Raw genomic sequence first — 26,630 nt, 5'->3', positions numbered from 1 at the left:
CTGTGTGTTTTGTTAGTTCCTGAGATTGTAGAAAAGGATAGATAGATCGTTATTGAATTGCTTAGTCGAATAGGGACGTTGTTCCTGGAGGATCTGGCCACGTAGTGGGGAGGCAGGGATGCCTTTGGTAAGAGGACTGAGTTTGACCTCTCGGCACTTACCCCAGCACCTTAATTGGGAACGCATCTCTTTTTGACAAAGTATCTAACATATTAAATGCAATAACAGATGATATTAGGTAAATAAAAGGCATACATTAAGTTATGTTTCTATTTACTTGCCAAATACTACAGTGAGATCCACACATTATGATCACGTTCGGACTTGTCATTTTTTGTAATAACATTGATTGATGACATTAAACAATTGATGAAAAGTTTGCATTATTGAATTCAAATTATGATAAACAATTATAATATTTGCACGATACATATTTGTCGCAATATAATATACTTAACACAAAATTACATTTTTGTACATAAAAGTAAAAATCTGCAACTGTTCGTGATTGTTGTTCGCGTGCTAAGGTTAAAATTAATTTTCAAAGATAAGAGTTCTTTAGTGCAGTTCTACAAAGGATTCTTATCGTTTATCCTCAACTGTAGCAATCATAGCTGATAACAATACTCGAAATTTGATCCTAACTGTTGAATTATTTTTAATTTTACATAGAATGTTTTATGATCGATGAATAATGAGAGCAACAGCCGATTGAGAATATTATCCGTGATTATAATAATCGAATCCCAATCAATAGTGAGTTCGTAGTAATACATATAAACCAATATTTATCTCGTATATAACAGATTTTAAGGAAACTCCTATACCAGTGTTTTGTATTTATATTATTTTTGTGAAAATTTAAGTGAATTCATTTTATTAAATGAAGCGCTATACTATTTTTTAATGTCATGAATTGCATATATCGAGATGAATTCATTCAAGGTACATGTCTTCAACGCCATTCAAAGACAGAAATGAAAGAACCAAATTGAACATTCCATAATATTGTATTTATTAAAATGTTGTCACTACAAATTAATAGAACTACGTATCACAAATTAGAATATTTTAAAAAGAAATTAAAAAAGAACTTCAAAAAAATTTGATGTACAATTTGATCTGTTTAATTTTCAAAAATGAATTTGAATAATATAATTTATTACATTACATATGCAATGTATTCAGTAATGTATTAAGATAATAGAAATTAACAGAGAATCAATATTTAAAACATACAATGATTATACTTTGTATACATATGCATTAAATTTATTGTACAACGTATTTCATTTAAAATAATCCTCTTGAATATTTTTTAAAATATATTCTTTTTTCATACAGATTAGTTTTTCGAAACATTCTGCATAGAAAAAACATTAGGATACAATGTAAAAAAATACACGGTTTGTGAAATAATACAAATTTTAGTATAAAATGTTCCAATTTTAAATTTTATTTTTCATTTGAAAAATCATAAAACACTTTTATATAACCTTTATTCATCCACCTACATAGAAACTTCTTATATCAAATAATATTATTTGCATTTAAAACCATTCACCTTCCGTATGAAATATTTATTAATGTCTTCAACTGTTTCAAATATATTTGAAAGAATTAATTTCAATAAAACATTGTGCATATTTAATATACATATGTATTATTTTTTTTTGAGAATGTTATTGAATGTAATATGTAATATAGTTCAGCAAACCATATATTTACGAGGTAAACATTGACAATTTTAATTTCATATGACAATTTATTTCACGATTTTCACACATATCTAATATATTAATCGTATGAAACAAAAAAAGCATCAATTTGTACATTAATATAAACTAAAACATTTAATCAAGTGCAAATATGTATCATTCTTTAAACCTACACCATATGAAAACATTTGTATTTAAAAAGTTATTAGATGCTACGAATTTTATATTAAAAAGAACTTGCATTTATATGAAGTGAATTAATTCAAAATAGTGATTGCTAAGAAGACGGAGAGGAACAGAAGTTAGAGGCCAAACTTGAGCTTTCAATTACTTATGGCTTACATCCAAAAACTTCGAACATTAAACATGGCAATACGAAGTGTTAAATATGACAATATAAGCCGTAAAAGTCTGAAGTTTGACATACTTATGACTTATTGTTATGCGAGAATTGAACTATTTTTTAACATATAAGAATATTAGCTTTAAATGTTTTTGTAATCAAAGTTTCCTTATTGAATTATTTTGGGCATATAATACCAAGCCAATAGTAATAAACGAGCAAAACGTTTGTTAAAAATGATTTAATAGTAAACAAGAACGATTTTTTGAACCTATTCAATTTAAACAAAAAAAAATATTTAGTGTATTAGTGATATGTAAATAACAGCATCCGATGTAATAATAATGACACTTTAATTTGAAGTAACTCAATGAATAGATATAGCATCCACTTGATTAGTTGCATCACAATTCTATTTCATTTTGTACATTGCAACTTTATCGTTATTTGACGATAATTAAACGAATAAATTAATATATCATTATTTAACAAATATTTATCATAAAAGATTTTTAATCGTGTGGTATCGATTAACTACGAAAAAATTTACTTATTATGATAACGATATGGTTGAAAATTTAACACATGTTGTTGACCTCCTCTTCAATTTTTGTATCATCCGTAATTTATGAATATTGATCAAAATAAACTGTTAACGCACATGATTAATTACTGTGTTATAGAAAGAGCATCTAGATTAGCCAATAAGCCTTTGACATTATCTTGAATTTGATCAGGTGGATTATTTAAAGACAAGCGTGAACAAAAGGTACTTAAGGTATCCATTTTTTTGTGGATTACTTTCTGTTTTAGTAAATATCCCAACAACATACTTTTTACATTCTCAACTTCTTCTCTGATTCTCAGCATATCCTCTCCCTTACAGTTCTGTAACAATTTCAATTTTGTCCGTGCCAATTTTAATGGATTGTAACATTCCTGATCCAAAGATAACAGATCCGTCCCCGCATTTAACAAAAGTGTAACCACAGATATTTTACCAGTCACAGCAGCTAAGTGCAATGGAATGTTACCTACACAATCACGACGATTAGGATCTGCACCATGTTCTAATAATAAACGTACTATTTCTGTGTAACCCCTGTCAAATGAAGATTATTGCATGTATTATTATAGCATACTAATATTAAATAATATTCATAATTGTTTATACTTTTGTAGTATGTAAAAGATTACATATTCATATTTTATGAAATTTATAATTTATTCATTAAATAATATAAATATAACTACAGATTAGATATTATTTGTTGAACTTACCTGCAAGATGCAAGATGAAGAGGAGTTCGTCCTTGTTCATCATGATTGTTAGGTGAAGCACCACTGTCTAACAAGTGCTTCAACATAATAGTATTATTTGTGGCTGCTGCAGCTCTCATTCTGCGTTCAGTAATAGAATATCTAGGGCCATTCCAAAGAACAGGATTATATCTAGGTGACATATGCACTGCTCTTATTTTTCTACGAACAATACCTATAAAAAGAAACAAGAAAATATCATTATGAAAGTTCAATTATACTGGAACAAAAAGATATACATGAATTATAAATATATCTTAGAATTTACAAAATTAACTTACTTTTTTTTGGTAATGTTGCATATTTTGGTGGTGGTGTAATAAACTTATATGAAACCTGTAACATATCAACATTTTACATGTGAGCTGTCCATTATACTTGTTATATAATAAAAATATTTGTTTATATACTATAAATTTTATAAAATTTTTGCAGGGATTAACATAAGATAAAACTGCATTTATTATTTCAATACATTTTCTTCAATTTTAAGTTACTCAACAACAGATCAAGAGTAAATTAAAATATACAAGTATACAAACAACATAGCATCGACTGAAAATATTATTGAAGATATCATTACTATCAAGGACATGTCACAATACAAAAAAAGATACGTACACTTGAGGAAGGAATTATTAGTCCTGAACTACTTGTAGGTGTAGAATGTTCAATTTCTTCGGGATATTTGTAATTTTCATTTATTGAAACTAAAGATGGAAGTGATAAACGAACACCTGGCGAACACTTCAACCAATCCGATCCGATTTCAATACGAAGATTTTCTGGTTTAGTGTCACGTATATCATTTTGAGTACTGCTTATTGTTGCAACAGCTGAACTGACGGTGTTAATTTCATCTGTTAACATATCTTCATTTTGAGCAATTGAACTATCGTCCGAATTATTACTCGTTTCAATTCCTGAGTCCACAGATGTCATTTTACATTTAAACGTTCACCGACGTTTTAGAAATAAAACGCTTCACCTCTTAAATCCAACTTACACCGTGTATGTACGACATACTACGTGCGTGCTATGATTGTCTGTACGAAAATAATAACAGATTTGAAGTTTGTCACTGATTAGAGGTTTGTCACTCTTCGCCACCTTCTTTACAAATAAAGTTCTTTAGTTTCTATGATAAAAATATTTTTTTCATAAAAAACAAATAAATAATTTCTAGTTTCTAACTTCTATTATTGTTAATAGTATTTGAAAAGTGTAAGATGATTTTATTAATAAATGCAACATTTTTTATTTAATATAAACATATAATGTCAATTATTAAATAATTATAAAATATTTTATTTTTATAAAAATATAAAATTGTATACAAATTTGAAATAGAAAAAATATGTCTTATAGACTATGTTTCCATCGAGGGTCCAAATCGGGTCAGAGTCGGGTTAGAGTCGGGTTTGAGTAGCGGGTTGGAGTTGCGGCAGGGTTGAACATTACCAACTGCACAAAGTCAACTACCATATTCTGACATGTAAAAGAGAGCAATATTAATTTTACAATATCAAAATAACATACAAAAATTATTTCTCAGATTACAAGATCACCGACAAAAAGTAATAGTAACCTCTTCTACACCGATTAATACAGCATGTGATACACAATGCAATTTGGGTTTGTTATGTTGGCAACACGAACTCGACTCTTGTCGTTTCCACCGAACCTCAACTGAACGCTACCCTAAAATTTTGTAGGGTAGAGTTCAACTAAACCTTTGGTGTTTCCACCGTAAAAGCGTTCACCCCAACCCGACTCTAACCCGACTCTGACCCGATTTGGACCCTCGATGGAAACGTAGTCATTGTTGCGTTTTACCGTTCGCGGTCTAGGGATTTTAGGATGTGGGTAAGTTAACCCGTGGAGCGCTGAGCGCTCTGCTCGCGGTGTGTAGAAATCTAAGTCCAACTATTTATTCAGATAATTGTCAAAATACTTTTTACAAGAGCGAGCTGAAGCGTATGAAATACAAAATTAGTCTGATCGTTCTGCAAAAGATTTAATATTTAATGCGCGAAATTTTTCCATGTTCTATAACCACATACATCAGAAGGTTGTATTAATCCAGTAGCGATTTTTTAATACTTAAAACTGTCAAAGTTTTATTTGGCGATATGATATTCCTTATCAAAATTTAAAAAAATTAAAAAATTATTAAAAAAGTGGTATTTTCAAAGTTTTCCAACCTAATAATATATATCTTACAATCGTAAAGCAATTCTTAATCAACAGATGTAATTCCTTTAATTGCACGTATTCTACATCATTATGAAGATATTACACTTCGCACAAGTACAATTTACGCGTTAAGATCCTCCGTGCGTCGAATACTGCCACCAGTACGCGCCCATAACGCGGATCAAATGCGATATCTGACTCAAACGGCATATTTTTATACAGGCACCTTTGGACCTTCAAATTCTTTTTTTAAATAAGTTAGTGTAAAAAATGTAATATAATACAATTTCCAGAATATTGCGTATAGAAATCAATTGTGCACCGAACGGAAGGTATAAAATGTACGTATAACTTCAACGACAATAATATTTTTTCCACAAGCGAAATTAAAAATTCCAATTTATCCGTATTTTGTCTTTTGACCTATAGTTTACATGTGTAAAATTTGATCAAAATAGTACAAAGGTTTATTAAAAAAATTTGCAAAATAATATTAATTTTTAACATATTTTTTAAACAAATAAATTTTTCAAAAATCCACTTAGGCCATATTATTGGCCTTCTAAAACAGAAAAATTTGCGCTTTTAATTTTTTGTCTAGGCCTAATAGTTCCTGAGATATTCGAGAAAATATGTTTTGCAACCCCAACTTTGGGGGCCATTTTCACCCCTTCAGCATGGACGATGGCCGATAAAAAAAAATACGTGTCAAATATTTTTTTGCGTTCTATATCATACTCAAAGCGCATCAAAATCGGCGATTGGCGATTGGGTAATGTCCCTTGTTAGTCGAAAACAACGAATTCGATACGGTCCCTAATAAATTAATCTCTACAAACATTCGAAGTGAAGCTATGTTTATTCTCTAGATTCCCAAACTTTTCCTAGCATGAACACCTACGTCGAGTGGCTTTGACAATATAAGCTTTGTCTATTGTGCATGATTGCACGCTCAGATGGTTTAAATTTCGCTCTTAATTTATGGTCATCGATATAACAAAATACAGACGCGCTCTGTAAATATTCTCATGGCCGTGTCGCCATACTACACTGACTATATTCAGGATGATAACCAGTATGCTCGCGTTACAGTATATTCTTTGCCGAATTTACAAAATTATGATTCGAAAAGTTTAAAAACTTTTGAGAATTGGGGAATTCAACAATTTGAGAATTGGGAAATTCGGTAATTTTAAATTCAGGAATTTACAAGTTTAATAATGTAAAAATTTGACTATTTGATGACTTAGAAGTTTGTGAATTTAAAAATATAGGAAAAAATGTGACAAATATTATACTTATATAAATTTGAAATATGAAGAAGATATGATCAATTTTTATATTATACAAAAATATAGAAATTTTTCTGTGTTTCATTTATCATTAGTTCGAATGAGACAGAATGATTCTTTTATGTACTATATTTTTGTTCACTGAATATATGTAGAGCAAAAGGGATATGATAGTGGGACAACACCATCATGTGGAGAATTCACTGAAGTTAGCTTCATTGCGCAAACTAAGGATGTGTGATATGATAATAATGTCTGTATATATTCCGTAACAAAAAGAATAATCGGTTTCTTGTGAAGGATTAAAGTGAAATTTTGTTGTGGATAATTTTTAAAACTTTTATCAAATAAAAAAAAAATGTTATTACATGAAGTAATGTTAAAATTTCGTGTTAATCATTGTGCATGTTAGTAGGCAACCAATATTCAAGTTTCAATAATTAAATTGTCAGAACTATTACTTGTTATTATTACAGTAAAACAAATTGGCGAAGAACTAATTAATTAATGTTTCAGATTTTATTACTTCTATGAATAGATTTCACACATCTTCCACTACGTGTTTAGATCAAGGATGGAGGCGAACGTAAGATTAAATCCTATAACACATGTGTAATTATACTTGTAGTTCGAATTAATATTTGAAAATCATAATATTTAAGTACTTATTACTTGATATTATTTACAAATATAGTAGTAACATATACTTGTAAAAATAATAAAAAATCTATAGCTGAAAAAGCATGATATATTATTAATAGTTTGAGACCGAATACTATAAATTTATTCCCTGTTAGAAAAACTGTATGTTTCGAAAATACAGAAATATATATTTTTATGGAATTTAAAATGTTAAAATGTTAAATTCATGCAATCAATGAAACACAATAAATAGTAAGATTAAACATTCGTAACTTAACAAAGGAGTTGTTTCATAAAAGAAAAGTACATTTTAATAGTATGCATTGGCTAATTAAAAATATATATTTAAGATTATATATAAGAAACCAATCTCATTATAAAATCAGAAAAAGAATTAAAATAAAAATTAATAGAAATTAAAGTTAAATAACATCAGAGAATGTAATAAAGAATTATTTTTAATATGATAAAATAGTTACAAATTACTACATAGATTGAACCTTCTGAAATAGGAAAAATGTAGTCTGAAAATATATAATATACTCTGGTATTCAATATTATTACTTCAACTTCTTTCTGCGTGAGAAAAGAGGATAATACAATTCTTATCATAATAGATGAAAGAACTATATTGTAAGACAGAATGCATCATATGTTTTGAAATTAGATTTTTAATATTTGGAAAGGCCTTATATAGAAAGATCAAATAACACAATATTAATATCGTAAATATGTTATTATTTTAAATATTTTTGCAAAACAAGTGTTTAACATTTTGTTTCCTATTTTTATACATATGTAAGTGGAAGTTGAAGATTTTGGTTTTTTGATTATAAATTTTGCAAATATTAGCTGTTGTAACTTTCATTGTATCTTATAAATTTGATGGTTTTAATGAGTAGGAATAATTTTGGCCTTATGAATTAAACAGAAAAAATAGTTTTCAGTAATATGATTACACAAGTTGTTATAAATGTTCTATTTGTTTATTTTTCTAACTATAGGTAAAGGTAATTTCCTAAGCTATTAAGTGAAATTCAGTACTTTTTTCTCCTTAAATTTGTATTCTTTTAGGAAAGTCAGATTAAGTTTCATAATGCTATGACTTGTCAAAATAAAATTATAAATCTAGAAAGATTGTAGTCTTTGCGCTTAAAGTAATTATTACATTAATATTATTAAACATAAAACTTTAAAAAGTAAAAAATTTAAAAAGTGTAATTCAGAAAATCATCACCAAGTAAACTGTAAATGTAATTATTTAAAAACAATTATTTCCTTTTATGATCTGACTCATTAGTTCAATCCAGTTTCAGACATTAAAATTTCTTTGTCCATTCATATATAAATAACACATTGATCTATCACAGATATAATAAATAATTAATAGAGACAAACAAATATATAACTAAAACTAAGAAGAAAAACAAACAATTAATTATTTACAACGTAATAAAAACATTATATTTTTAGTATTCAAGATTTCTTGTAATATTTTATCGTGTTTTCGACAAATATAATCTCATAATAATTATTATATTCTTTTACTCTCCACTATTACAGCCTATGTAAATGAGGTTGGCAATATAATAAATGAGTTAGACCAGGCCTGCTGAAGTAGGAGAAGTGAATTTCAACATGTTTTGTAATTGTACTGCTCTTTTCAATTCTATTTCTCCAATTACAGTTATAAGAATTTTACTATATTTTTTTCTCGCTGAAAGAAAAAAACCCCTAAATGTAGTGTTAAAAAAAGCAGTGTAATACATGTTCTGAGATTTTCTATCCTCCTTAAGCAGACATGAATTAGCTAAATAAGATTTGTAATAACTGTTTAAATATATATTATGATGCCCGAATATTAATACAAACTACTACAGATTGAATGCAAAAGTTCATATCATTATAATTGCAGGAAAGGTTTAGTAACAAATCCTAATACAGCTGGACCATTGCTTAATTCACAAGATTATTCATTTGAAGATAAAAGACCTACTCCTTATGGTTCGGGGCAATTACGTCGTATACGGAAACATCAAGAATATGCGGTATATTTGTTTGAATAAGTTTGTTTAGAATATTTAAACTGAAATAATAAAACTAAAAAAATATATGAATTTCAGAGAAGGATTATTCAACTAGTTTATGAAGTTGATTTTGCAGTTGAACGACATGCTAAATTATTGAAAGAAAAAGAAGAACAAAGACAAAAAATTCTGGATAGCAAATTGAAACCTAAAGGAGAGAAATTAATCGCAAGTACATAATGGTCTTGGTCCTATTTCATATGTATATAAGTAAATACAAATAATAACATTATTATGCAATGATATTGTATTTATTTTATTCTTAAAACTACTAGTGGTGCGTATTTTAAATGGAAATAAATTAAACTTTTAAAATTAATATAATAGTCTATTTACAGTCATTGTTTTATTGAAGTTGGTAATCATCTGGATATTTTATAAGCCGAGGAATTTTATCTTTTTCTTCTGGTTCAATTTCATGTAATCTAACTGGAACAAGTCTTAATTGTTTAATTTGATTAGTAACATTGTTTAACATATCTGCAGGTACATTTTCATCAGGGAAAATATGTAGTCTTTGCATAGTTTGTCTTCTTTGCAAATTTCCACGCATTGAACTATAAACTGCTTTTTTTACAATCTATAAATAAAGAAATACAATACTTCTTATAATTTTGTTTAAAAAATATTAATTAACCATTTTATATCACTTACCATAGTAGGATCTTTACTATGTAATTCCCATGCTAATGTCCAAGTTGCACCTCCATGATACCCAGTATGATGAAAATACACACGTTTTTGCCACTCATCTCCACGTAATGCAATATGTTTACTATTTATAACTATTACGTGATCACCACATTCGTCTACAACAAAATGCAAAGTAAGTTATATAATCGAGAACAATTACAAAATAAATGTATTAAAACGTACTTTGTTCAACTAAAATAATCTCCATTAAATATTCTTGTTTCTACTATAAGTACTCAAAAGCTAAATTTTGTAATTTGTTAATTTAAAAGTTATAATTTATCAAAAAAGGTAAGCATTATAACACAAACAGTTGTAAAATCAGCAGTTTTTAAAATTCTGAAAAATCTTTTATAATACATTTATTTACAACTAAAGACTGCAATATTCATGTTTCAATAAAATTTAAAATGCTACTTCAAGAAGGAAGTAATCCCCTGGCAAAATATTGTTAATTCTGTACAATAGCTTTAATCTCCATTGACTACTTCTCTTTAATAATTTATCCAAAAACTTATAATATTTAAGATATTAATATAAGAAAATTTAAAACATATTAATATTCATAAGATATTATATATATGTGTGTATTTGTAATTAAGTATCCTTACTCAGTGGATGATATATGGGTTTATATAATCCCATAAGATGCTGTTTTATCCAGGGTGCACTAATATATGGATCTTGCCAAGCTGCATCAAAAATATGCCATATACGTGCAAAAGTACCCCATTGCTAAAAGTTAAACAAGTAAGCTATAATGATTAAATGCATAAACATATTAAATAACAAATTAAAACAAGATTTCAAATTAATATAGTTAATATATGGTAACAGTATTAATATTAGCAAAATTTTTAATATAATAGCAAATCTATTATAAATACAGGTTACAATATTGCAGTAATATTGATAAAATAAAATTAACTACATTCATGAGACCATTTATTCTTATTATTATTATTTACTTATGTTATTATTTATTTTTATAATTACTTTATAAAGTAAAAAGATCTGTACGTGCAAATGAACATTTATTTTTTAAGGATAAATAAACATAAAATATAAGTTTATTCTAAAAAGGCTTACTTGTCCTCTACGAATAAGAGACATTATAGTCAATATTAAAAATTTAATATCAACATACAATAATAAGATTGAAGTTTTTGAGTTTGGTTATAACGTTTATAAATATACAATTTTCTTTATAGGTTAAGTATTATACTTCATGCTCAGTTAAATAAGAGCATAGGAGATCATATTTTATTTGTGTAACTCAGCTAATTTCAGTTTACTAGTCACCATCTGTATCAGCTTTACATTGGTCGAGAACAAAGTTACCCTAAGTGTTGAAATCTTTGGGAAAAATTAGGGATTGTTTTTATATATACAGTTACTATTTTTCATTTTCCTATGAACTTATATTCTTAATTTTCACTAATATTTTTTCTTTTTCAAATTTTCTTATTTTTATTAAAAATTTTCTATGACTACCGATAGTGTGTAAAATCACTGACTACGTTTCCATCGAGGGTTCAAATCGGGTCAGAGTCGGGTTGGGGTGGACGCTTTTACGGTGGAAACACCAAAGGTTTAGTTGAACTCTACCCTACAAAATTTTAGGGTAGCGTTCAATTGAGGTTCGGTGGAAACGACAAGAGTCGAGTTCGTGATGCCAACATAACAAATTCAGATTGCATTGTGTATCACGTGCTGTATTAATCGGTGTAGAAGAGGTTATTATTACTTTTTGTCGGCGATCTTGTAATCTGAGAAATAATTTTTGTATGTTATTTTGATATTGTAAAATTAATATTGCTCAGCTTTACATGTCAGAATATGGTAGTTGACTTTGTGCAGTTGGTAATATTCAACCCTGCCGCAACTCCAACCCGCGACTCAAACCCGACTCTAACCCGACTCTGACCCGATTTGAACCCTCGATGGAAACTTAGTCACTAAGAGCATTGATTGGATTGGGGACCGAATACTTCAGGCAAAGAGTAGGCATGGGACACGAGGCGACACTAGACAAAGAAATCCACTTCCTAGAGACAGACAGAAGACACCCAAATGAGTGTGCAGAATGAGCCCTTTCGGGGCTCAAGCGCCCTCTTCTTTTGAAGAAAAAAATAAACTAAACACCCAATGAAATGAATCGGCGGTACGCATGTGCATAGTATAGAAGTATGACGGTTGAAAAAGAATAGTTCAAACTTGCACATTCACCAGTAATTTATTTGATATATCTTTATAAATAAATATTTTGATATATCTTTGTAATATATTTATTTATAATTTCTTTTGATATATAGCTTTTCATTTTAATATAAGTTTTGTGTAATAATCAATTCCGTAATATATATTGTACAAATATATTTTGTAGAGTAATCATTTTGGTATATTCTTTTCTTTTTCAATTTTTCAACGTCATAAAATTGATACAAATACTTTAAAAGATAAATATTAGTAATACGCAGAAAAAGCAGATGACGCTCATTGACTACGTTTCCATCGAGGGTCCAAATCGGGTCAGAGTCGGGTTAGAGTTAAGTTGCCTTGCCTGTCTCCATTGGATCAGAGTTACGTTGGGGTTGAAGTTGGGTTGAACATTACCAACTGCACAAAGTCAACTACCATATTCTGACATGTAAAGGAGAGCAATATTAATTTTACAATATCAAAATAACATACAAAAATTATTTCTCAGATTACAAGATCACCGACAAAAAGTAATAATAACCTCTTCTACACCGATTAATACAACACGTGATACACAATGCAATTTGGATTTGTTATGTTGGCAATACGAACTCGACTCTTGTCGTTTCCACCGAACCTCAACTGAACGCTACCCTAAAATTTTGTAGGGTAGAGTTCAACTAAACCTTTGGCGTTTCCATCGTACAAGCGCTGACCCCAACCCGACTCTAACCCGACTCTGACCCGATTTGGACCCTCGATGGAAACGTAGTCATTCTTGAATCACAGATTCTTTACCTTACCTACTTTATTGATTCTCTTATAAAAAGAGGGCACTTGGATGACATTCTTGCCCGTTTTACCCGCGTATACATGAAAACTTTTTTTTCTTTTACGTGGGGGAAATATTCCAAAGATATCCCGCGCCCCTGGGGGAGGGCACAGGTTACGTGGGATTTTTACCCACTAAAACCCCCACGGTGGTTCTTCTTGGCACGTTGGAGAGCCGCAGGAATTCCCGGAGAACACAATTGAGGGCCTTTAGAGCGCCCTTGCTCTGGAAAAACCTCTTCATGGGGAAGGTATTAGACGTCTCCCAAACTCCAAGCGCGAATTTTACCTGGACCACCAAGGTGACGCCGTTCCCCCTAAGGCCGCGTACAGGGCGCCCTGGGCCCCCACCCAGGACGCCACGGCTCCTGCGACGGCTCTGCAAGAGGATGCATAAGACCTCCCGAAGCCGTTGCGACCCTGTCGGGATAAGAAATCCTGACAATCGGCGGCCTAAGGCCGATCTGCGTCTGGGGGTGAACGACCGGGACCTTCTCACCCTAGTGCTACCCCCTCTCATACGGCGGGTCCGCTCCGCGGCCTCTTTCTACAGTATCACCTATTCGCAGAAGGAGGCCACCGCAATCCAATTCCTCTCGCTTCCTAGCATTACCTCAAATACTACTGGTGGCGAGAGGTCATGACCGATTTCTTGGCGAAGAACACGACGCAGAGCTGAAAAGGTGGAACACTCCTGCAGAGTGTGCTGCGCCGTGTCCACCTCTTCCACGGTGTGATGGCATGCCGCCGTCGGCCCTTTCCCAATTCGACGCAGGTATTCACCGAAGCATTCATGCCCGGTGAACACCTGCGTCATACGGTAGGTGAGCCTACCATGACCTCTCTTTCGTCACTATGTCAGTAGTGATAGAAGAGCCCTAACAATTGGCTTTTAGGCGTAGCGACGCAAAGCCGTCACAAAATTGTCAGGCCTAGCGCTGGAAACCTTCGATCGCTCTGGGTTCCGGCGGGACACCATTGTGCTGGCGGGTAGCACGGACGCGCGTATGTACCAACAACATTTCAAATGGCGTCAAGTCTGCCAAAGCCATCGCCGCCGCGTAGGAGATGGTGCAGTATCGCCTTATGATCCTGATGGCCATCCTTTCCTGAAGCCGGTGCAGCAATATTACTATGCTGCACTGGCGTATACATGAAAACTTAGCCTAGCCTATAACAAACACGAGACATTAAAATATCCAATCTGCCGCTCACTCATTCGGTCGAGATAATTCTTTATATTAAGGTACCGAAAAGTAATCAAAATTTCTTCGATGATTTCAAAGTTTTTCTATGAAAAATCGAAGGACTTTTTTTAGGAAGGGAATTGCCTTTACGCTGACAAAAAGCGTTAGAAAGTGATGGAAATTATTTTGTTGATTTAAGATTTCTTTAATAAATAAATAGTTTTCGCCAGCAAACAAAATTTTGATTACTTTTCGGTACCCCTAATATATTTTCCATATTCCATACTTCTTCCAACACTTATACCAATACTTTTATTTCCGCGCATTTTTTATATTATAAACTCCAACCACAACTGCGTGACATAAAATATACATTGTCACAGTATAAAATTTATACCTGGTATAACAATACTGCAAAGCCAACAGAATGTGCCTTAAAGTGCAAAGACTTGACTAATCTTGTTATATCTTCAGTCAATGGTTCAGCATGACTAGTACTAGAGTTAGTTGTGACGTTGTCCTCTTTTTTGCTACGCATGCGTGCTTCGTGAAAGTACAGCTACATACAAGAATGGAAAATTAAAAAATTATTATTAGCTTTCATTTGTTCGACATTTATAATATAAATTACATTTTACGTAGAAAATACTTATTTTTATATACTTGTTCAAAATGTATGATTTTATTTCGCTTTCTTTTAAGTTCACTGCAAATTGTATTATTTATAATATCGTACTATAAAGCGCATTTCCCTACTGGCCGTCGAAAGTAATTTACTTGCAGCACCGTCCATACCACATAATGATGCTCTGCATACTTTTAATCATAATCCTTCTTATCCAATCCCGATAAAAAGAAAAAACCCCTTTCTTGCGGTTTCCGTTAAGCAATGACGCCTTTTTTGTACAATATAAACAATGAATATAGAAGCTAATATCCATAAATGAAGTTATGATTAAAAAATCTGTCATTGACCAAGAGTTGTTACCGATATATTTTTTGAGATATAAACAGAGTCATTAAGTCGTGTACAAAATCTTCTCGTATTGCTTTGGGGCCAGTGGTATAATACAACCGATCATAATAGCTAAGCGCGCGATTCGCGAAATGGAGATACCCCGCGTCCATTTCCAGCTTGTAATGACGTTAACTTTTGAGGCCCCATTGTTCTGAACGGTTCATTTTAAAGAGGAAGCTTCAAAGAATATTACCATCTGTTTTTTTAATTTAAGGTCCAAAAGTGACCGTGGAATGACTGTTACGGATAGAATTAGACGAGCAAGGGAAGATCAGAGCATGAAACAGTAGTCAAAAAAGTACACAGATGATCCGGCGAAATTAGTGGGGTTTTCGGGGACGACTGATCAAGAGCAGTAGGCATGGCGAGTCCCATGTCTCACGGTCCTACGTGCACGGGGAAACCTGTGACCGTATTCGTCGAGCACCATGAGTGTCTCGGCATGAAAAACATCACCGTAGCACCGGAGGTATAGAATTCGCCTGGGAGTGGTGGTGCTTACCATAGCACCGAGTGCCACACCGCTCGGGAGAAATAAGAACCCGGACGGGGGCGTTCCGGCTGGTTGCCTGCGGGATCGGTGGCACTCGAAAACGATAAATAATTAATTTTCTAAGAAATGTACACGTGTATGGTGCACATGGCATGTGGCACGTGGCACATGCTCTGAGATTTCAAGTACAGTGGATATTCTATATAAGCAAATCTTTCGGGAGTGAGGTTTTGCGTATATCTTACATTGATTGATGTCTTGCCGAACGTAGAAAAGGACAGAAGAGAAAAATATCACGATCACCGTTTGCGTATATCGTAGAGGTGCTACATTTCGAGCGAAGGAGACCGAACGTAAACAAACAGTGACCTACTAGAAAGACACTTCTAATGCAAGAATAAAACTTTTTTATTTTTGATTTTTTTTTGTTTAAATTTTTTCCATCATATTCGTAACATTTTTCTCATTAAAATAAGACCAAACACGACATACTTTGGGACATATTTACTCGTAATTTCAAGTAATTTCAAAAGTTATATAAAAAATTATATAAAAAATTGATGAAAAATAAAAAAATGACCAATGCTCCAGTATTGCAAACAATCGAACAGACTTTTGATCTTTGCCGACTGCCACGATCGTAGCGTCTCTTTCTTTTTGACTCGCTATCCTCTTCGACGTGAGAAACTTTTATCGTCAATTAAACCAATAAAAATAGTCCAAATTATATCGTATTTGGTCTCATTTCAATCGGAAAAATGTCAAGAATTAATTGGTAAAAGTTTGATAACGAAAAAGTCAAAAATAAAAAAGTTTTATATTTGCATTGGTATTGTCTCACGAATACACTAATACCCGGGTCACGTTACATTTCCCGGCGAGCGAACCCCGGGCGTCTCAAGGGGTCTTCCCCCCAGTGGTAGGGATAACATTTTTGCTTATATCGGAAAGGACATTTTTGCTTATATGGAATGAACACTGTAAAACGCAAATGAAAAAAGTATTTGTTCCAACCGCGGTATGTTAGCGAACTCGGGTGCGCATTTCGGCGGAAAAAAAAATACATTGCTCGACGACGTCTCCTGACAACTAATTTCTGGAAACGCGTACAAAGGTGCGGACCGCTCCGTTTGATGACGGATACCGACAAGTGCCGGCGAGACATCGGTGTCGGCGCGCGACATGGCGGCGCGGAGGTTCGGTCGCAAAGGGCGGGCGGCATCGTAAGGTTCGACGGTTCAGCCGTACAGGGATGGCCGCGAAACAAAGATCGACGGAGGGCACGTGGCAGATTTCGGAGAAATTGGCGTGGTTACCAGGAGACGTCGTAGGGGAATGAACCATATAAAATGAGCAAGGGCCCTGAGGCCCGCACTTCGTTTTTATCATTTGCGCAATAGACACTTTATTTCTACCATTTGTATCGTTAAGATCGTTGATCGTTGCACAAGTCATTTAGTTTAACATTTACTGAGTGACGTAGATTTAATATATCGTACGGTCGTCGCGGCTACAAACTTGTACTGCTCTCACCGTCTTATAATCGAGTTTGTTGTGATACAATGACCCATTTGTAATTACAATTGAATGTGTTATGTCACAAATCCAAATGCCAACAAAATTTTATAGAACATAAAAATTTAGTAATCATTACTTAATTTTTTTATTAACACCAGTATACTAAATCTCTATAAGACTTTGTCTTATTTATAACTTATTCTTGGTATTGAAGAATGTAGAATTCTTTTAAAAGATTAGGATTTTATGAAGTATTTTACAATCTGAAGTATTCAGTTTACTTTTAACTAAAAATAAAATGATTATAGTATTATTTAATTGGATGTTCTGTTTATTAGGTCAACAAATGTTATTGGAAAAAATAATAAGTCCAAAACCATGATAAATATTCTTAATGACAAAGAAATATTAATACTGAATATCCACATCATAAGGTTTCTAATAATTTTAAATTTGACAATGTACATATTAAACCTTCTATAAAACAGGTATAGCTATGTACAGGTGTATATATATATTTAAAAACGGGAAATTTAAATTTGGTAGTGTTAATCTTCAAACCTTTATTAATATTTAATAGAGTTACAACAGACTTTGTTGAAAGAGGACTTCACATACCTTACAAGTAATAAAAATCGGTTTTTTTTCTTTGCATCATAAGAAACATAATGCGTTACACTTTTATTTCTTATACTGTGCAGAGAATCCAAACTCATAAAATTGCTACAAGAGTGATTATTAGGTGATAGAACAAAAGCATATAAATCCTTCTACTACTATTAATCTTGAAGAAATGCTGTCAATATTAGATTATGCACATTGTGCGAGAGACATTACTAATCATTCAGAAACAAATAACAAATTTATGAAAAAAAAAAATTCCTTAAATAGTACACAGAAATGATAGATTTTCCATGTGATGCTCAACTAGAAACTTACAATAATATAAATAAAAACATTAAAATTATTGAAAATGATATAGAAATACTTCATAAAAGGTAACAATTTGCAGAAAAATAATAATTATTCTCAAAGATATAAAAGACTTTTATTGTTATATTGTTTTAATTTTAGGAGTGTCACACTCATATTTCTTAGATGACACAAGATGCATATTATTAATTCAACCATTTATATTTAAGTCAAGAGGAGCACTATTCTTCTGTAACTGATAAATGTAATTGTCAGTAAAGTTTGTAATGATATCATCGTTTACTCAACAGATAGTTATAATAAAAGTGTCACAATGCAAAACAATCTAAAAGATCAAATACAACGTAAGTTATAAAAAATTGAAACAAATGTTACTTTTGAAATAGAAGAGATAGTTTTCGTATATGATTTATAATTTACACGAAAACTTATGTTCTATTATTTATAGTCAGTTATTTCTATTTTATTGATAAAACAAAGAGTTTGCAGACAAAACAATGGAACGAAGAAAAATTTTAATTAACAATTTAGAATCAAATATGAGCAAAAACTCTAATGTATTGAAACAATATACCTTACTAAGAATTGTGTTAGAATTTGTGAAGAGTAACGAAAAATTGGTACAAATAGAAATGAAGTTCTTTCATTAGGTAATGTAAGTTTAAATTTAATTAAAATTTGCATGGTAATGGAATATTGCTTCTATTAAATAAATGCTTTTCTTAGAAGTAATCAATAAATTAGAGGATCAAATAACAGAATTAATGTGTGTAGTGATGGAAATTTGTTACAATCAGCAGTAAGCAAAGTTAATAAGGTTTTTAACGAAGATTTACAATGCGATGTTCTAAAAGGTAGTGTTATATAAAAATTATGAAATGAAGCAAATAAAATTCTATTACTGTTTTGTATAGGAACAACTCCTGCTAGGAGAGAATTTTCTTAGCCTTGTTAGTTTGTTGCAACAAACAGCAATCTCCTCATGAATAAGTTTTTCAAAGATTCAGACAAGCTAAGAAAGTTATTGAAACATCAGAAGATGATGTAAGTAACTATAATGTGTATTCATACATTATACATGTAAATGTGTACAGGACGATACGTATACCATAAGTGGCAACATAACAATGACACAAATTATGTTATCAGTTCTTCTACATGTTATTACTGTTGCATCTGCTTCAATTGATAACATATATATGAACTAAATCAGTCTCTAACAACAATCTCTAATCAAAGTACTTGAATTCACATACTTTTATAGATTCACACATTGAAAGTAATACATTAATAAGATTGAATGTATAGAAGGCATTGAAAAATTCATTAATCTATTTAACTACAATAGTTTAGAATGGCTCAAATAGGAGAAAATTTCTATGATCTTCTCTTTCTGTGTTCAATGAAACATGAGTTGTAGATGATTCTAGTTGCATGATATACTTATACAGAGTAAGATCAGGGCATAAAATAAAAGCAACAGTAATAGTATTAAATTAATTTTATAAGGGAATACAGGAACAAGAGAATATAAGAAATATTGATTAATGTATCCCTACATAGAAAGAAATGAATGAATTATATAAAACTGACAATATTTGAAATGCATAATTATATAAATAAATTATATATTTATTTATTTTAAATACACTAAATTTTATATTCTTAGACCTTTAGCATTTTTCATAATTCTTGGATTTCTAAAGACTTTCATATCTCTAAATATTAAGATTGATTGACGCGAGGGATTTAAATAAGTTGGTTTATAATTTTATCTTCAATTTGTATATTTCCATATTTATTTCGAATAGAGTTTACAGTCTAATTTACATCATTTACCTGTTAACCGGGGAATAAACTTTTGCTCAACTCATTTCACAATGGGGACTTTTTTCTTCATAATTATAAGTAATATCATCACACTTCAATTAATAAAAGGAAATGGTCTTTAACTTATAAAAGTCTTTATAGTGCTTTGCTGTCTCTCAAGGTCCGAAGGATGCAATATCCTCCCCACTCTGTGACCAGATCCTACTAGAATACCCTAATCTCTGTGCACGTGCCACGCACTTTTTTGATCCTCGAAAAAGAAGGCATCGACCTCGTCGCGGTCCCTAGATATCAGTTATCACCAATCCTTAGCTCCATAACGGACATGAGTTTATATTATTGTCATCCCAAGACCCCTGAGAACCGGGTCAAAATCTGGGGTACGATGACCCTGACACATGTGCTACCTTTGCACACGGCTTGACGCTAATATACTAATGCGTAAAATATGTTAAATTAAGGGAGATTATCGACATTAACCGTTTGAGTGCGGCATAAATTTTGTGAGCATATGCCAAAAATGCAGATGAGTTTGGGTATATATAAAAAAAAATATTAATAAAAGTAGATAACTTATTTTTACTTGTAAACTGATAAATCATATGCTTCGCTAGTGCAACCAGCTTGAATTCACACCGAACTGAGAAAAAAAGCAGGAGCACAGGAGCGCTATCGCGCTCCTCCGCACTCAAACAGTTAAAACAATAAATGTTTTATCAATTTATAAATTTTTTACCGTTAGTGTTAATGAAAGTAAGCAATATTTTGTTAGCAATTCAACACAATCTACAGAATAGAACAAAATAAATCAAAAGGAAAAATGAAATTAATAAATAAAATACGTTACGGATACTTCATTCATACAAATTTCTTGGTTCAAATTTTGAAAATCAGTTGCATTTTTGTTAGTGGTATTTGAGAAACATTGAAAATTTGTCTATAACAAAGTATTATTTAATACAGTAAGGTAAATTTAAGCTTAATAGAATAGCTCGGTATTAAAATATATTGCACTGTTTTATCTATAAAAGCATAGGACATTTCCAAAGTTACAAATTTGCATCTTTTCTTTAAATTCTGTAAATGCATACATGTTCTGCACAATATATCAATAAAGACCTTTTATTGAAAATTCCAAATTAGAATAATTAAAAAGCTGCCGAGCAATATAAATTGTGTTTATTTAATTTTGAAACATGTATTGTGCATTTTTGCTAAAAACGGATTTTTAATTAATGATGGTTTTATTAGCGTATTCATGTATCTTGCTTCATGTAGTTTAAATTTATTTTGTTAAATTAAGTATTTGCTTTGATACAGATGTTTTCTACTGCAAACTCGGATGTTTATTAATTTTTTGTACATACTTTGAACATACATACCTGTACATACATTAAATCAATCTTTCATTTCTTTTATGTATAAGGATTAAATCTTGCTTTGAGGCACATAAAATTGTTGATCTTATTTTTACCACTTAATACATTTTGTGTGTAGAGTACAAAAATGCAAATTTCAATATTAGAAATCCAGCAGTTGAAGCTTAGCTTATTTGACATGTGAGTGTGACTACGTTTCCATCGAGGGTCCAAATCGGGTCAGAGTCGGGTTAGAGTCGGGTTGGGGTCAGCGCTTGTACGGTGGAAACGCCAAAGGTTTAGTTGAACTCTACCCTACAAAATTTTAGGGTAGCGTTCAGTTGAGGTTCGGTGGAAACGACAAGAGTCGAGTTCGTGTTGCCAACATAACAAACCCAAATTGCATTGTGTATCACATGCTGTATTAATCGGTGTAGAAGAGGTTACTATTACTTTTTGTTGGTGATCTTGTAATCTGAGAAATAATTTTTGTATGTTATTTTGATATTGTAAAATTAATATTGCTCTCCTTTACATGTCAGAATATGGTAGTTGACTTTGTGCAGTTGGTAATGTTCAACCCAACTTCAACCCCAACGTAACTCTGATCCCATGGAAACAGGCAAGGCAACTTAACTCTAACCCGACTCTGACCCGATTTGGACCCTCGATGGAAACGTAGTCACAGACTACGTGATACTACATTGACTTCTACCTATAACTTGATTGAGCTATGTTTATTATGCGTAAAAGTGATTTTGTAATATCCTTTTTTTATAAAGGAAAAGAAGTATCATGTGTTCACAATTAATAATAAAAAAAACATGTTTTATCATTTTAATGGCTTTCTCTACTAACCGGCCAGTCAAATATGTCAGCATTGCTCAAATTGACATACATGTAACTTTTTAACCGCTGGATTTCTAATAACATTAAAACTTGAATGTTTGTATTCTACGCATCAAAAACTAAAAAAAAATTCATAATTTTTGAGCTCTAAAGTAAAGATTAGCTAAATTAAAAATTAAGCTTATTCTTACAATTTATTTATTTATTTTTTAACCGACTTCGAAAAAGGAGGAGGTTACTCAATTCGATCAGTATTTTTTTTTTTTTTTTTTTTTCCCCCTATGTGTGCCCGCCGATTACGCCTAGCTGGATGCACCGATCGGAACGAAACCTTTTGCATCTGGTAGGTTCTGACTCCCCATTGGTACCATTATCAAAAAATTTTTCATTTTTCAATTGTAAAGTATTGTTATTGCAAAAAATCCGGTAACTTTTGAAATAAACTTTTCTCGATTTTAGTGCGCTTTTAATATCTTATCACGGACATGATTCTGAACAATTTTGTTCATATACAAATTTCGCGGAAAGGTTTAGTTTTCGAGATATTAGCGAAAAATTGTTGAAAAGTTTTGAAATCAACTTTGGACGATTTTCATGTCCTTTTAATATGTTATCAGGGACACGATTCTGAACAACTTTTTCCTTATCCACAATTAAGGGGAAGCTTTAGTTTTCGAGTTATTAGCGAAAAACTATTGTTACTAATATATTGAATTCTACGTATGCCTCCGTGTCTCTGGTGGTGTATGAGTCAACATGCAGTCGCCGATTTTCTACTGTTTCTACAAACACGTCTTGCCGGCCGATAAAAAGCGTGAAATAAAATAATTTTTAGAAAAAAAATACGCCGACTTCGAAATGCACTAAAAAGTATAAAATAATTTCTATTTCCTAATGAAGTAATTTCTATTTCATTCAATCATACAATTACGTAACAGATATGAATGAAACCTATTTACTCGTTAGGTATTATATTAAATACATTTCAACCTTTTCGGAGGCGGCGCAAAATTAAATAACATATTCAAAATAATCTTTTAATTTATAATAATCTTCTTTAAACCTCCGAAAAGGTTGAAATGTATTTAATATAATACCTAACGAGTAAATAGGTTTCATTCATATGTGTTACGTAATTGTATGATTGAATGAAATAGAAATTACTTCATTAGGAAATAGAAATTATTTTATACTTTTTAGTGCATTTCGAAGTCGGCGTATTTTTTTTCTAAAAATTATTTTATAGTTTTTCCTTTCCTTTCTCCTAATAAGAAATTTAAACCATATTATAATATGGTACATATACATATGGTCTAAGAACATAACTTGCGTACCAATCAGAAGCGTTCATGAAGACCACGAATCACTGTAATTAGATATGAACGTGATTGAATCACTCGGAATTCAGAAATGGCATTTCACGCCATCTCTAGTCAGCACGCGTCGGAGGGAGTTTTGATTCCCGAATTCATTCTTTGCAATTTCTTGTAATAAGTGCAATTCTTATAAAACAAAAACATTATGTAAATTCTCTTAAGTTCATTATTATTAAGTGGTCGTGGTGTCCTCGTTTAAATAGTTCCCGTTACACATTAAGCATGTACATTCAGCGATAAAAATATTTAGCTTTTCAAGACATTAAGCGTAATGCCATGATTTTCAAGAAAGCCAAAATCCGATAATAGGGACCTCTGGTGGCGAACTGGGAAGCTATAGACAAGGATAGATAGATCCTTGTCTCTCCAATGTATCTTCCTTTTCACGAGACGAGGCAAAATTCGTTTTCTGGCACGTGTGGCGAAACGATGGTGCCGTAGCAAGGTCGGCGGGTGCCCGCGGCATCGATTTTTAAAAAATTTTTATATGCGGATGTATGCACATGTAATTTTTTGTTGCAATTTTAGAGAAATAAAGGAATATATTGTTAATAATCGTTTATAGTTGTTAGTTTGTTTTTTCAGCAAATTAGTCATTTTTTCACGTACAAGTGATTCTACATGTGGCTGCGATGGACGTTCGGCGCAGGATTTATGAATAATTTGTTTATTATTTAGTCTGAAATCATATATGCTAAACTGGTTCGAAGAAGATACCGTATCGCATGAAATATAAGATGTATATACATTTGCACGTTCCTCGGAAGAAATAACGCAGATATAAGAGAAAAATCGATTGCTACTACGAGACGAAATAGTTAATTGTATTAAAAATAGAAGAGACAAAAATTTATAAATAAAGCATATGCGTAATAAAAAGACTTTTTTAATAAAATGCACTGTTTGTAATAATTACCATAACTCTACATATTTTGTAAGATAGATATAGATTTAATGATAAAAGAATGTTATATACAAAAATAATTTATGTGATTGCTTTAATACTATTCCTGCAAGAGAAAAATATTCAAAGGTCAGGTATAGGAAATATGTAATGTGTTTCGGGTGATTAAAATTTTTAACGTGAAAGAGATCGGCAAACGGAAAAGAAAGACAGATAGAATGTTGAATTGGTCGGCAAACAAGAAAGACTCGTGCGTGTTTTGTCTTTTGCATTCAAAAATCAAAATTCTTTATTTTTGGTTTTTCGTGAATGAAACTTTGATCATCGTATTCGTCTTGTTGTTCTAATTAAAATGAGACCAAACACGATATAATTTGAAGCATAATTACTGGTTTAGATTTGACGATAAAAGTTTCTGACGTAGAGGAGGATAGCGAGTGAAGAAGAAAGAGACACTGCGGTCGTGGCAGTCGGCAAAGATCAAAAGTCTGTTCAATTGTTTGCAATGCTTGTGCATTGCTAACTTTTTTATTTTTGATCTATTTTGTATACAACTTGTTTCATCATATTCGTGACATTTTCCTGATTAAAATGAGACCAAACACGACGTAATTTCAGTTATATGTACTTGCAATATCTTATTGGAGTAAAGTCATCGATGTACGCGCAACATCTTACGTCGTAGTCCGTTATGTGTCGGAACGTAAGACACTTTTCCAAGTAAACAATTGGCTGAGAGGTGAGGAGTCCTGCCTCGTAATCTGTGCATCCTGTTCGTCGTAGGTTCGATCCCACTGAAGGTGGTTTCTTTTCATGTTACGTTTTTCATTTTTTTTCTTTTGTAATTGTGAAATTATAAATAAATATAGCATGTGGCGTCATCTTGCAGTGCGAGCAATGCATTTCGTTAGAAATGCATAAAAAAAATAATTGAAAAATGCACTTCCTTCTCCTTGTTCGTAAAATGAAAACGCGCGCGGTGTAAATTGATGTATGAGAAAGTTATCCCAGCATTATTAATTAATCTTGAAGTTAATATGTGTATTCTTTGTGTTTAACATTAAATAATTAATTTGTAATTGGAAGTGTGTTATTAGTTTTTGATTTTCTCCGATCCTGATTATTTAACAGTAATAATATTAAAATAAATTCAGTGTTTTTAAATAATTGTTATTTACAAGATATAAAACATCTGCAATTAATAGTATACATGTACAATAATATTTAATACATGTAATAGAGATCCTAATCACGTACAATATTAATTACGTATTATGAAAATAAAAATCGAAATAGTGAGGCAGGTTATGACTGTTCATGTGTTGTGTACAAATGAATTCCCCTTCCAAAGAGACGTTTCTTCGCAGTAAAGAATGAGTGTGTCATCAGAATGAATTGTGTCGTTGACGACAGTTCTGTATCGGCTATGGCCACGAAAGAATAAAATAAAGAAGTAAAATATTTTAAACGTGCTCACTTCGCAATAATTGATAGAAAAGTGAATGAAGAGCAAGATGTAACCGAGTGTCATATATGATTTTCAAACTTTGTCGTAGATTGGTGCTCCATAAAGATTGCTCTTTATTTTTTACTATTATTTTTATGATATCACTTCGTTAACTTATTAGTGTGTTAATTTCATTATTTGTTCGTTATAATTTCCTATTCGTTCAAAAGGAAATAATTATATATCATAGAAAAGATCGGGAAAATTGTTAAAAAAACATAAAACATAACTAATTTATTATATATTATTTCTGGAATTAATATTTTGTGTTTGCACATAATACATTTGAAAATAGAATATCATGATACGATTGCTATCATCTATTAGTTTTGA

At 31.3% G+C, this 26,630-nt stretch overlaps 3 protein-coding genes and 3 long non-coding RNA genes across 8 annotated transcripts; 3 read left to right on the top strand and 3 right to left on the bottom strand.

Annotated features, from left to right (window-relative positions):
* Positions 1–256: 256 nt before the first annotated feature.
* Positions 257–4,554, bottom strand: LOC100878384 (ankyrin repeat domain-containing protein 54). Its single transcript, XM_003707777.3, has 4 exons — positions 4,003–4,554; positions 3,663–3,717; positions 3,343–3,556; positions 257–3,163 (listed from the first exon to the last, which is right to left on the bottom strand). The coding sequence occupies exons 1-4, from the start codon at positions 4,321–4,323 to the stop codon at positions 2,731–2,733; spliced, it is 1,023 nt and encodes a 340-aa protein (XP_003707825.1). The 5' UTR covers positions 4,324–4,554; the 3' UTR covers positions 257–2,730.
* On the top strand, positions 3,555–4,361 carry LOC143265495 (uncharacterized). The gene is made up of 2 exons (XR_013040109.1): positions 3,555–3,741; positions 3,817–4,361. It is a non-coding gene; the product is annotated as an uncharacterized LOC143265495 (long non-coding RNA).
* A 2,452-nt stretch (positions 4,555–7,006) lies between the features above and the next one.
* Positions 7,007–9,841, top strand: mRpL52 (mitochondrial ribosomal protein L52). 2 transcript variants are annotated; one of them, XM_076538022.1, is made up of 4 exons: positions 7,007–7,276; positions 7,386–7,481; positions 9,427–9,559; positions 9,635–9,841. In XM_076538022.1, the coding sequence occupies exons 2-4, from the start codon at positions 7,444–7,446 to the stop codon at positions 9,776–9,778; spliced, it is 315 nt and encodes a 104-aa protein (XP_076394137.1). In that variant the 5' UTR covers positions 7,007–7,276; positions 7,386–7,443; the 3' UTR covers positions 9,779–9,841. The 2 variants fall into 2 exon arrangements, with proteins under 2 accessions (XP_076394137.1, XP_003707824.1); XM_003707776.3 differs by having other exon boundaries at positions 7,019–7,276; positions 7,386–7,455.
* A 64-nt stretch (positions 9,842–9,905) lies between these two features.
* Positions 9,906–11,736, bottom strand: mRpL13 (mitochondrial ribosomal protein L13). Of its 2 annotated transcripts, none has more exons than XM_012295926.2 (4): positions 11,594–11,736; positions 10,903–11,026; positions 10,253–10,407; positions 9,906–10,178 (listed from the first exon to the last, which is right to left on the bottom strand). In XM_012295926.2, exons 1-4 carry the CDS (start codon positions 11,594–11,596, stop codon positions 9,945–9,947), a joined length of 516 nt encoding a protein of 171 aa, XP_012151316.1. In that variant the 5' UTR covers positions 11,597–11,736; the 3' UTR covers positions 9,906–9,944. The 2 variants fall into 2 exon arrangements, with proteins under 2 accessions (XP_012151316.1, XP_003707823.1); XM_003707775.3 differs by lacking the exon at positions 11,594–11,736 and adding an exon at positions 11,381–11,568.
* Positions 11,737–13,914: 2,178 nt separating this feature from the next.
* On the bottom strand, positions 13,915–22,214 carry LOC143265490 (uncharacterized). Its single transcript, XR_013040103.1, has 3 exons — positions 21,686–22,214; positions 14,909–15,070; positions 13,915–14,495 (listed from the first exon to the last, which is right to left on the bottom strand). It is a non-coding gene; the product is annotated as an uncharacterized LOC143265490 (long non-coding RNA).
* LOC143265494 (uncharacterized) lies at positions 21,985–22,496 on the top strand. Its single transcript, XR_013040108.1, has 2 exons — positions 21,985–22,103; positions 22,204–22,496. It is a non-coding gene; the product is annotated as an uncharacterized LOC143265494 (long non-coding RNA).
* The last annotated feature ends 4,134 nt before the right edge of the window (positions 22,497–26,630 follow it).

Source organism: Megachile rotundata, chromosome 12 (genome assembly GCF_050947335.1).
Source record: "Megachile rotundata isolate GNS110a chromosome 12, iyMegRotu1, whole genome shotgun sequence".
NCBI classification, from domain to species: domain Eukaryota; kingdom Metazoa; phylum Arthropoda; class Insecta; order Hymenoptera; family Megachilidae; genus Megachile; species Megachile rotundata.
The sequence above is the reverse complement of the archived record's forward strand: the minus strand, read 5'-3'. Positions and strand labels throughout refer to the sequence as shown.

Bases quoted from the DNA above. Each gene is read 5' to 3' on its own strand.
- mRpL52 (XM_003707776.3), top strand. From the start codon at position 7,228: ATGTTATTACATGAAGTAATGTTAAAATTTCGTGTTAATCATTGTGCA. The intron at 7,277-7,385 runs GTTAGTAGGCAA...TTAATGTTTCAG, and splicing joins TCGTGTTAATCATTGTGCAT to ATTTTATTACTTCTATGAAT. The intron at 9,560-9,634 runs GTATATTTGTTT...TATGAATTTCAG, and splicing joins GGAAACATCAAGAATATGCG to AGAAGGATTATTCAACTAGT.
- mRpL13 (XM_003707775.3), bottom strand. From the start codon at position 11,404: ATGTCTCTTATTCGTAGAGGACAA. The intron at 10,408-10,902 runs GTAAGGATACTT...ATTTTGTTGTAG, and splicing joins ACCCATATATCATCCACTGA to ACGAATGTGGTGATCACGTA. The intron at 10,179-10,252 runs GTAAGTGATATA...CTTTATTTATAG, and splicing joins ATAGTAAAGATCCTACTATG to ATTGTAAAAAAAGCAGTTTA.
- LOC100878384 (XM_003707777.3), bottom strand. From the start codon at position 4,323: ATGACATCTGTGGACTCAGGAATTGAAACGAGTAATAATTCGGACGAT. The intron at 3,718-4,002 runs GTACGTATCTTT...GATATGTTACAG, and splicing joins TAATAATTCCTTCCTCAAGT to GTTTCATATAAGTTTATTAC. The intron at 3,164-3,342 runs GTAAGTTCAACA...TTCATTTGACAG, and splicing joins CTTCATCTTGCATCTTGCAG to GGGTTACACAGAAATAGTAC.